Genomic DNA, 12,432 nt, shown 5'->3' with positions numbered 1-12,432 from the left:
TCACGGGGCATAATATTCCCCGTGATAATGTTGAATGCTCAAAGGTATGTAATGATGGTTATTATTATTATTATTATTATTATTATAGTATAATAGTATTGTTATAATAATATTATTAGCAATAGTTGTGCCAATTGAGACCTCAACGACCACTGGCTGCCTGGTTGTATATCAAGCTAACCCAGTTATTGCTAACCCAGCCATACCATCACCCCTTGTGGATGCGCAACAACTTCGCTGCTGGACTTTAGTTACATTTCGGGCATCATATACCATCAAAGGGGGGAAATGCGACATGGAAATATGGCAAAATGCAGGACTGTCATGCACAAATCAGCCTTAAGCCATTGTAAGGTTAGCTAGCGAAGTGGTAAGGGCAAGGGGTGGGATTGGGCCTATGTCTAGCTGGGTATGTCTACGCAGGAAGATAAACAGGAAGATAGGGAAGGATCACTGTATTTATATCATCATGCATCGGGGTAGGATTTCTGGCACCAAAACATTATTGCAGCTGCTATTTCAGTCAGCGCGGGGTACACGGTTTCAGACATGGGTCAGGTGTCTCATGGCCAGACGGGACGCAGGCCGTGGAGAACTGATTTACCTGCAGAGACACTAAAACTTTACGGGTGTCTTTTATGTCCTGACATGCTGATAGGATGATCGGACAGAGGGAGATTGAGGGTCCACATCAGGTCACTGTACCCGAGTTGAGGTTGATGACACATCATGTGTCCCTAGGGGGAAGGGTATGAACACAAAACAACCCTGTCACTGTGAGGAAACCGGCCCTGGAGACGTCACCGGTGTCTCATCGCCATGGCAGCAATCACTCACGGGAGAAAGAGATCACTGACTGTCACAGTCCATGTCAAGCCATAGAAGACTGAGTGACCCAGATATCCCAGGGGTCTTCCTATGTTGGTGCTCAACCTCCAGACAGGCCAAGAAACTAATAGACACAGAAATGCAGTCCTTCATGTGGAAGTATATACACAGTGCTTTGGCAAGCACATTTCCATGCATTCCCTGAGCTGAAATGAAATTACCCATTGACCATAACTGACACACCATAAACACATCATATAATCTGTCAGAGTATGAGTGTTACCCTGAATTATTATGAGCTCAAAGTCTAGAAGAAAATATGATTCGGATATGAACATACACATTATCATCACTTGATATCCAATCCAACAACATGAGTAAATTCATAGTTACATTTATTACACGAAGAGAACAGCAAAGGCATCACTTTCATGACAGGTTTCATGACATACTCACCACATGAATTCAACAGACTGTACTATTCAACAGGGCAAAGTATTATTAAGGACCAGGTACTGAACCACTGATTAAAGTTAATAAAAGTACAAAAGGGGTTTGTCCATTTCATGTTAGAGTTTCAGATATGCTTAATAAACGGAAGGAAGAAAAAAAAAAACATACCCCCAGGAACAGGAAGCCACACATGGAGCTACTGTAGCTATCTGCTTGACAACAGTAAGTGCTAGGCAACTAGAGAGTCAAATAAAACCGTAGAAACAAGGTTTCTTTCATCTTCAAATAGAGCTAATCACTGCCTTTGGTAAAGATTTGGAGAGAGAAACATATAATCTAAACTGCTGATATATTGTATTGGTGAAAGGCAAAGCATTCTGCAATATTGTAATTATGTATACAATTATGTAACATCAAGTAAGTCAAGATGAGCATGAAAAGAGAATTGGTTGAATGAGTCACAAAGGTACAGTCTGCTATGGAAATACTAACAAATCTGGGATATGATGTCTCCTCCACATGATGATGCGATACATTCTAAAGACGGGTTGTGAACTCACGCTGTCCACAGGTAAAGCACTTCAGAGTAGAGTAGAAATAACAGTCAGGGCTTGGTATTTACAGAGGTGGAGATGTGTGTGTGTGTGTGTGTGGGGGGGGGGGTTGCGGGTTTCAGAGTACATGAAAGCATCTCATTGGTTCAGATCTGAACACACAGGGGGTCAGTTTGGGGTCAGATGATGACTGTCTCCGTGTGGAAGGCAGAGTAGGAGTAAGACGTGTGTTTCTGGCCAGAGAGGGAGCGGTGTGAGATGGGAGAGGGGGAGGCCGAGGAAGATGTGGACGAGGAGGAGGAGCGACTCGCCCATCGAGAGGGGAGGCGGCGGTTGGCAGGACGAGCCGGCCTGGAGAAGTTGTTCCTCTGGACAGAAGATGAGATGGAAGACTCTTTGCTCTGCTGTGGAAACAGACGAGAAACGTTAAGGTGAATCCCTCCAATCAGCTGCCAGAACAACATTTTCACTAGAATACATTCGATTTGTGCCGCTGTCAACATTTAGATTAGATTAGAATAGATTAGATTAGATTAGATCAGATTGGATTAAATTAGATTCAACTTTATTGTCATTGCAGAGTACCAGACAACATACCAGTCAACGAAATGTTTAGCATCATTTATATCCCTTGTGAATATAAAGCACACAGCCATCCTCAATCAAGGTTAAATGAACAAACATACCAGGCAAAGTGGAAAGTTGCACGCTCTGATGTCCACTCTAATTGGCCTAGTAATCATCCCCACGATTTCAGAAACATTTGCATGACATTAAAGCAGTTAATCTAGAGAGCTGTAATTCCTGTGGTCTGGATGGGGCTCAGTGTCAGATGACTGTTTGGAGATATTCCTGTAATTACAACACAAGAGCCAGAAACTGTTTCCAATAAAGCGCCAAGATGAAAGAGTTGGATTTTATTTTTTGGGGGGTGGGGTGGGGTGGGGGAGTGGGGTGGTTGGGATGGGGGGTGGAGCTGCTAAGTTAACTCTGTGCCACCAGTCCTTTGTTATAAGGCTTTAATAGTAAAATGGCCCACATCCCAACGAGAAGGATTTGGCCTCTTTCTGCACATAGCAGAAATAAACACCATTCCCTGTGGTGCCGTCCTTAGCCAGGGGCAATCACACAAGTGTTTCACAATGGAATGTGTGAGGTCCACTTTTATCATTCCACTTGTGTAAGGCTTGAAACACTTTGACGGGAACAACAAGTCATACAGACAGTCCAAACAATGACACATAATAGGCCGTAGAGAGCGCTACAGAATGTGTGTGTGTGTGTGTGTGTGTGTATGTGTGTGTGTGTGTATGTGTGTGTGTGTGTGTATGTGCGTGTGCGTGTGTGTGTGTGTGTGTGTACATGTGTGTGTGTGTGTGCATGTGCATGCATGTGCGCACGAGACGGTGCGTAGATGCGTGGGTATGATTTGTGAGCGTGCACGTGCGTGCGTGTGTGTGTGTGAGCGTGCACGTGCGTGCGTGTAGCATCCGGCTGTACTGACCTGCACACTCAGCCGTGTCGCTCGGTGATGCGACTTGGCCGGGCCGTGGTGTGTGTGTGTGTGCGTGTGTCTGGGGGAGGCAGGACGGGACATATGGTCCATATCCAACATGTCCAGCAGCTCTCTGAGGTCCTCCTCCTGCCTGGGGCTGGGCTGGCTCCGCCGGTCCTCCTGCCGGTCCTGCTGGGACTGCTGCTGCTTGCTCCAGGCTGAACTCTCGTAGCTCTTCAGAATCCTCTCCACCGCTCCGTAGTTGGACCTGGACTCGGCGGGCCGCGGGTAGGCAGCCAGGGTCAGGGGTTTCCAGGGATGATGCTCGTTCAGAACACGGGGTCCGTGGGGTTTGGGAGCGTCCTGCGCTGCTGTGCCGTGCCCGGGCTGCCTGGACCTGGACTCTGGAGGATGCTGCTGGGCGGTGGTTGGGCCTTGGGTCTTGGGAGGGTGAAGCCTCTCTGCTTGGGTTTTGTCCCAGTAAGGGCTGACGCACACACCCGGAGCCAGGTGGGTTTTGGCAGGCACGTTGTGTTCGGGGTTAGAGAGCTTCGACGGACTGTTGTGGGGTGTCGCTTTGTGGTAGACCTCAGGGCAATGAGTGGGGAAGGGGGGTGTGTGGGAAGTCATCCTCTCCCTGGACCCCGCCTCCGGGCGTGGGGGTGAAAGGTCAGAGGTCATGTCCCTCACTTTGACCTCTTGGTATTGTGCTGCCGGGTCCAGGGTGGTTCTCCTCAGTTTGACCTCTGGGTACAGCGGCGGTGGCGGGGTGGGGTCAGACTGGGTTTTGCTGAGTTTCACCTCCGAGATACCAGAGGGGACGACCTTATGTTTGCCCTCCGTGAACTGAGGTCGGAGGTCAAAGTGGGCGGCCTCCCTGGGTGTGACCTCAGCACGCGCCGTCGGACAAACTGGTTTGAGAGCCGCAGAGACATCTGCGGAGGTGAACGTGTCCTCTCCGACCCCTCTGCCCATCCCGGCCTGAAAGAGAGTACGGTTAAACTCAGCTGTTTTCTGCTCCAGCATCTTATTCCTACGGGCGCTTTGAGGGTTAGGGTGGAGCTGTGGTGATTCCGAGGAGGGCATACTTAAATGAACAGAGAGGCCAGCAGCTACGCCAGTTACATCTTGTCTCAGGGGCTGTGTAATATGTCCCTCTGGGCCTTTTGGATTCTCAGCAGGTCTGTGTTCGAGGTTGCAGTCTTTCCCAACAGTCAGAATATTGAATTCAGAGAGGCATTTTTGGACAGGCACATAAGTGGACGACTTACTGCTGTTAAACCTGCTCCCGTCGCAGGACCACCGGTTATGGCAGCAGCCGATATTGCACTTGGAGTTAGCAGGCGCCGCGCAGGACGCCGCCCCGACGTCGGTCAGAACCTTCCCCTCGTTCTCCTGCAGCATCGCCTCGAACTTTCTGACGATCGAGGGGCTACTGCACTTCCTGTCCACGAGCACGCAGGGGCTGTGGCACTTCCTGTCAGGGATGTGGGATTCTGGGACATGAAGTTCGTGAGGTTGTTCCGGAGGCGTGGGGCTGCAGAGGTACCAGGAGGTGGTGCGTGGAGGGGGCGTTGGAGGGGCCTCGCTCTCTTTCTCAGGGGGCGATTTGGGGGTGTTGGGCTCCTTGCTGATGGCCGCCCAGCTGGTCCAGTTCTGCTCCCCCAGGGACCGGAGGTCTTCACACAGCTGATTGAGGTCCAACACAGGTTCGTCCGTCTCCAGTCTGTTCAGAACGCTGTCCACTCTCTGGCTCTTCTCTGGGAAGGTTTCTGGGAACGGGGACTCCGTCCGCCTCCTAGGATAGGACACGGAACAGAGGAAGAGACTCACGTGACATGACAGAGCACAGCAAGCATCCCAGGTATTTAATATAGGAGACATTTTTTTTCATTAGTGCCACTGTGTCCACATTGATGGCAGGCAAGTGTGTTGATGTAGCTGAAGGATTATTACCTCTTATCCACAGACTTCCTCCTGATCTCATCCTGGTAGCTACACAGCTCCTCACTCACTCTAGCTATCTCCTTCAGGGCCTGGGGAGAAGAGGGGGAGGGAAGAGAGGGTGGATGAGAGAGAGAGGATGGGTGAGAGAGAGAGGGTGAGAGAGAGAGAGAGGGTGGGACAGAGAGACAGGGTGGGAGAGAGAGAGGGTGGGAGAGAGAGAGGGTGGGAGAGAGAGAGGGTGGGAGAGAGAGACAGGGTGGGAGAGAGAGAGAGGGTGGGAGAGAGAGAAGGTGGGAGAGAGATAAAGGGAGGGAGAGAGAGAGAGGGTGGGAGAGAGAGAAACGGTGTGAGAGAGAGAGAGGGTGGGAGAGAGATAAAAGGTGGGAGAGAGAGAGAGAGAGGGTGGAAGAGAGAGAGAGGGAGAAACAGTAAGAGAGATAGAGAGGGGTATGGAGAGAGCGAGAAAGAAGGACGGAGAGGGAGAGGGAGAGGGAGAGGGAGATAGAGATGGAGAGGGAGAGGGAGAGGGAGATGGAGAGGGAGATGGAGAGGGAGATGGAGAGGGAGATGGAGAGAGAGGAGGGGGGAGAGAGAGATATTACAATCTTAAACAGGAACAAAAAGAGACTAAAGAGCAATATAGCAGCAAACAGATACAGAGATAGAGGAGGCCTACAAGAAGAGAGAGAGAGAGGGATGATCACACGATAGACGATGGAATGCATCATCGGAGACAGAGTCAGTGAAAGGATTAGACACGGCCGTGAGGGACGAGGGAGGGGGGTGAAAAAGGCAGAGGAAGGACAGAAGGAGGAGTGCACAGCGGACTCACGGCGTTGAGGGCGGTCATGTTCTTCTTCTTGTCGCTCCCGTAGTCTGTCTCCGAGGCGCTCTGCGGTGTGCTGACGTTCCTACTCCTCACGGGAGAGGGAGTGTCTCCCTCGAACCCCCGCCCCATGACCCCCCTCAAGATGGCCTCCAGTTCGGCCGTGTCCACGTCCTGCTGGCTACAGACGGAGTCTCGGACCGAACCGCTGCCGGGGCTGCGTCGACGGTCGGGTGGGTCGCCGTGGCTGCTGTAGCTGCTGTGGGGGTCCGAGCGGGGCTCGCCCAGCAGGCTGGACTCGACGCTGGTGGAATGTAAGCTGTGCCTTTGGGCGGCTGAGCTGTCGTGGGTCCTGCTGTTCCGGCTCGTCTCCTCTCCCTCTCGCCTGGCCCGCACCTCGTTGTACAACTACAGGACGGGAGACACACACAGATACACACAGATACACACACACACACACACACACACACACACACACACACACAAAGATACACACACACACACACAGACACACACACAGATATACACACACACACACAACACACACATATATACACAGATACCCACACACACACACACACACACACACACACACACATAATGCTAGTCAGACCCAGTGTTCAGCATGGCAGATATTCTAGTCCTATCCTGCACATATGCAGCCATTGAAAAACAACAACTTGGAAGTCAGCCCTTCGTCCTTTCACAACAGTACTAAACAAATTGGATGGCCTTTCTCCTCCAACCATTCCGTCCCAAGCTGAAACATATTTCATGAGCACTGGCATCCTGCCGTTATGCAATGCCTGGACTTCTGCCTTTTTGCCTCTTTCCCTTTTTCGACTGCTTTTTTCTTTCTTTTTCTTTTTTTTGGGTTCCTGTGAGGCCAAACGAGACCCACATGTTCCATCAAAGCTGCCTGTTCCAATGCTTTAGCCCTCAATCCACTCCTTTTGTATTACTTCCCTCATTAGAGAGAGCTGATCTCCTTGGCTGAGTGTGTTAGATTTAAATCCTCCTGTGTCTGATTTCCCCTGGGGGGGTCCTGTGTTCCCCCCCCCACACCCCCCCCCCCCCCCCCCCCCCCCCACAGCTCCCCTTCCACCTCTCCTCACATGAGCATGACAGAGCGCCCCTTCCTTTCCGCCCCCACCGCAGCTGCACTGACCAGGGATCAGTTTGTTTTGATGGGCCTGATGTTTCAAAGGGTGAGTAGGAGGAGAGGCCAAGTACCTCAGTGTATGGAGTAGCATTGGGGGCTTTTACAGCCTTTTAACCCTAACCCTATACCATATATCATAAGGCTACAGTGAACATCATCATATGTCTGGATGTTGAAAGGCCTGACTAAGGCCTGACTAAACCACCATGTCACTATTCCTCTCCGCACTCTTCCCGCTGTAAATGAGTGCTGCTATAAAAAATACATTACCATAAAACCACCAAGTGCCAATTTTTTCCGCTGATCAGTCAGTTCGACCCAACCCGACAGTACTCTCACATGTCTCACCTCCTCAATCTTCCTCTGCATGTCTCCCAGCTGACTCTCCCACTCCTTCCTCTCGGAGTCGAAGCGCTCCAGCAGCTCAGACTTCTCCCTCACCCAGCCCCTCTCGCTGTGGTCCAGCCTGCAGCGCAGGTCCATGGCGGCCGTGTGGGTGTCGGCCAGCAACCTCTTCTGCTCCTCCTGCTCCCGACGCAACGTCCCCCGGGGCTCCGGGCTCCTCGCCGCCACCGGCACCGCCTCCACACCACCTGGACTTCCTCTAACCTCCAACTGGAGAGGGAGAGCAGAGAGGGGGAGGGTAGAGAGAGATAGAGAGAGAGAAGGAGGGGGGGAGAGAGAGAGAGAGAGAGAAAGGGAGAGGGAGGTGGGGAAGAAGGGAGGGAAGGAATGAGGGAGAGAAAAATGAAAACATTTAAGAGGTGGGAAAATGGAGGAGGGAGTGGCAGGAAGGGAGATGGGGGGAAATTAAGGACCAGAGGGATGAGAGAAAGAGAAAGAGAAGGGAGGGAGCAGACAGAGAGGATGGGATTGACAGCCAAGAACATCCTGCATAACTCACAGGAGTTCATGGCCAGTCTCACCTCCCCTCTCTCTCTTTTCCCCCTCACTCTCTCTCTCTCTCTCTCTCTCTCTCTCGTCTGACAGGATATCCCAACAAGGTCAATATAACATTGATTCTACTTCCTGTGCCTGTGTGAGGAGGGGATGTGGAGGATAGGAGATGATGAAAAGACTGGCAATATCGCCTCTCTATCCAGAAGACATCTGCCATCTACACCCAGTCAAGACCCTTGTTTTTCTCGTTCTCAGTTGAAGTGGGCTTGAGGTCTGTTCTCAGTGGTTGGCTGGGACTAAGGGTGGGTTAGTGTGTGTTAGGAGTATCAGCTCTCTCTCTCTCTCTCTGTCTGTGGTCAGAATGTGCTTTTCTCTGAAGTCTGGAGAGAAACTATGCAGGCCTTGAGAACTGGATGGACACCAGGACAACGCCTCGCTGTGTGTAGAAGACATACACATCATCCAACTACTGCTGTCTGTCATGAGGCTATTTTTGCCGGTAGCTAGGGACTATAAAATTATGGAGTATGAACAGAGCGTTTCTCTCCCCGTCTGAATTCTTTTTGAACTCTCTCCACAATTGCAGTGCAAGGGTGACTGGAGCTGTCCACAGTCTATTCAGAACCATAACATAAACAGACAGTAAAAGAGCTCAAACGACGATGGTCAAAAAAGCAAAACAGAGACTGTTGACTGCTGACTCTCATACATTACGCATGAATGTTCACACAGACATACAAACACAAACACACACACATGTGCGTCCGTGCGTGCACGCACACACACAGACACACATACACACACACACACACACACCCACAGCACACACACACACACACACACACACACACACACACACAGACTGAAGGCAGCCATCTCCTGCTGTTTCGAGACGGTGCAGTCTGTGTAAAGGTGACGGTGTCACCATGGTGCTCTCTATAAATAGGTGACACACAGCCAAAGCTTCACAATGTCACATTCCTCAAGGGAGGGGGGTTGGGGTCGCATGGAGGCAGGGAGATGTTTCTGTTATAAAAATCTAAACTATTTGGAGAAATATGCTTGCAAATATCCGGCCTGGGATGCTTGGTGGTGAAGACATGGTTGCCGGGAGAAACAGAAGTATAAGCTGTGGCAGGATGTGGTTCAGGGAGAAAACAGCTTTTACAATGGAACTAACTAGGCCCTCCCTGGCCTGCATATCCCTGCGCTGCCAGACCAACATTCCCAATCTGTTTATGTAATAAATAATAGAATACTGTGTATTTACTCAAACCTCTAGAGGACAACAAGTGAATTCTAAGCACTGGTAGTGTTTTGGTCAGAGGCACGGACACAGACCTGCCTTTTTCCTTTGGGAAATGTGTCTCTCAGAGTCACATACTGGGCTCACAGAAAGACTAATTGCGGTATGGAATGTAAATCCCATCCGAGATCAAAATGCAATACTGACATAATGAGTGAGTGGACAAGCAGTTACTGTGTGTATATATACAGGTGCATACCGTACATGCTGCACAGACACACACACGCACACACACACACACACACACACACACACACACACACACACACACACACACACACACACTTTTGAACACAAGCACACATACACATACTGTACACACTCCACTCCACATATATACATTCATACACACTCCACTCCACATATATACATTCACATGCACACATGCAGCATGAACGCACACACACACACACACACAGACACACACACACACACACACACACACACACACACACACACACACACACAATCCCCTGCGGTAGAGTACATCTTCCTAGCTCCCTCTGCGTCAGAGTGAAGGACAGCCAGGCATCTCAGGGGTCTGTGATCCGGATGAGTCACACTGGCATCATAGCAGAGACACTTCTGCAGAGGATTAAAACTGCCACGACGCGATTCATAAACAGAGAACACTGGCTGGCTTGTGTCTTTATAAGGATTCCAGGGAACGTGGTGTGAGGGCACAAAAGTAAATGGGATCTGTGAATGTGTGACCAATCCATTAGACTTAGGGATTTAGACCGAAGGGGATACATAGCCTACAGATATGAACAAAGGACACAGACAGCAGTCTGAAAGAGGGCACAGATATCATCTGAACTTCTATGTACACAAGGGATGGATAAAAAAAACTCCAGACTAAACAGAGCCCTCCTTTCAGAAAGTAACACAAGATCTCCCTCCATAAATGCTCGGGATGAATGATGCATTCAAATGAAACCTAATCATCCAGTGGATATGTCCTGTGAGAGATGCCGTATCAAGACATGGTGTTGCTATGCAATCCTCTATAAACGTTTTTTTTCCTTTTCCTTTTGAGAAACATTTAACCTATTGTTAACACAGACAGCTGCTCTTAAATAAGGTCATCTTAACGAGCCGTCTGTCAGTTGATCTGTGTGCCTGACTAGACTATACACTAATCTCCTTTCCTTCACAGTGTAAAGCTTTTGTCTAAACAGAATTTGGGACTTGGATCGGTGCCAGGAATACTTATCACCTCTCCAACTAAGTGACAAGTGTGGCAACGACTATTTATACACTCCAAAAAACACACATGCCATCTGAAACTGAGCTTCTGTCCTGTTTGCTGTCTAATGGCTTAACAGACCGATTGCACGAGTTTGCTCGTCAAAGGAGGCTCACAAACAAGACAAAAGCGTCGCAGCCACTTGAGGCACAGATGATTGAGTTGACTGATCGGATGTGGCTTATTGTACCTGTGCAATTCTGCATTTCAGCTCTGCTCTCTCTAACTCCCATGCGCATCTGTCCTCCGTGTACTGCAGCTGCAGCTCACTCCTCTTCGACTCCTCTCTCTTCACCTCCACTTGAACCTCCTCCAGAACCGACTTCAGGTCCAACAAAATCCTTCTGTTCTCCCCACCCTGGGGATGTGACATAGAACAACTTTTAATTGGTTACATAACATAATGATACATAATCAAGATAGACAAATCACTACTTTATGTCAACCTTATTCATTTTAAAAGTCTGGTGGTGGCATATCTCTCGAACTAATTGCAATTACTTGAATGTCAGCAACTTGTCTTAGAAGCACTTCCTTCTCCCTCATCCATTCCTCTTTGTCCTCTCCATGGCGTTTTCTCAAATCCACAAATTTCTTTTTTAGGCGGTTGTGATGAGCTTGTGGGTCGTGCCCCCGAGCCTCCTCGAGTGATGTTCCAAGCGTTCCAACTCCAGGCTGAGGCTGCTCGGAGAACTGACCGGCTGTGGGCGGGATAGAGAAAGTCCTGAACGGGCCGCTCCTCTCCCCCCTGCCCCTCTCCCTCTCCAGCCTGGAGCACGGAACGAATTCCCAGCCCTGCGCTGGCACGTACCCGCCGCCGCCCGCATGCAACCCTGACCCATTCCCGAACGCATTCCACATTTCTCAATCAGTAGCCTATAAAGCAAACACACAATGTCAGCCTTCTGGTGACGGGTAGGTCGCTGCAACATCACTATCCGAACCCAGCCATTTCCCCCGTCTCCCGCTCTCTCAGTCTCACAGCAGCCCCGGCCGCTCCACTTGCACGGGGTGCATGTGTCCATTCCATGTCACCGCGCCTTTACAAGGTCAAGCTGTCATTCTGGTGTGGGACTGTGTGGGGCTCTTGCTCTATCGCCCCACCACACCAATGATCTCTTGATGTCTTGTTGCATTCAAAATCAAATCAAAGTAGAAAAATCCTTCTTCCTAATAATGGAAGAACACACTGCTACCATGCACTGCTGAATTCTAGGGAATGATTATAGCCTAGCCTATTGCCCTGCGCGGGCACCCAATAACAACTCCCGCTGTAGACAGAGCGAGTACCCAAAAATATACATAGCTCACTGATGTAAGAGCTGGGAGTATTTTTACCCCCAGTAACCATGCATGCATATCGTTTCCTCTGTACCGAGTCCTCAGAGCAGTTCTGACGGAAACAAACCTGAGGCATTAATTAATCACGTCTGCTCACTTCCAGACGAGGTCTCATTAGGTCGGCCGCTCGGAGAAGTTCAAGGAGGATCAAGTGGTATCAGTGGCGTAAGTTGTGACCGTGTCCGTGGCAATGAAATCGTTTACGCGCATTACAAGCTCTGCCGTGCCAGTTTTTTATTTTATTATGTTCACGTGCACAAATTCATATGCCAGCTCAAGTGCCTATATATATCTTAAAATAATCTGAGGTTGTTTTCGCACGAAACCAAAATAGGCTATATTATTTTTCTTATCTTAAGAATGCTTCATGG

The 12,432-nt window shown here is 49.8% G+C and overlaps 1 protein-coding gene across 1 annotated transcript; it reads right to left on the bottom strand.

Annotated features, from left to right (window-relative positions):
• Positions 1-2,014: 2,014 nt before the first annotated feature.
• On the bottom strand, positions 2,015-11,581 carry mtcl3a (MTCL family member 3a; the record flags this gene model as incomplete). The annotated part of the gene is made up of 7 exons (XM_080541026.1): positions 2,015-2,239; positions 3,340-5,128; positions 5,287-5,366; positions 6,110-6,511; positions 7,614-7,880; positions 10,911-11,078; positions 11,222-11,581. 7 exons carry the CDS (start codon positions 11,579-11,581, stop codon positions 2,015-2,017), a joined length of 3,291 nt encoding a protein of 1,096 aa, XP_080397152.1.
• Between the last annotated feature and the right edge of the window lie 851 nt (positions 11,582-12,432).

Source organism: Nansenia antarctica (assembly GCF_963989245.1).
Source record: "Nansenia antarctica genome assembly, chromosome: 10".
NCBI lineage: Eukaryota > Metazoa > Chordata > Actinopteri > Argentiniformes > Microstomatidae > Nansenia > Nansenia antarctica.
This window is presented reverse-complemented; position numbering and strand designations above follow the sequence as displayed.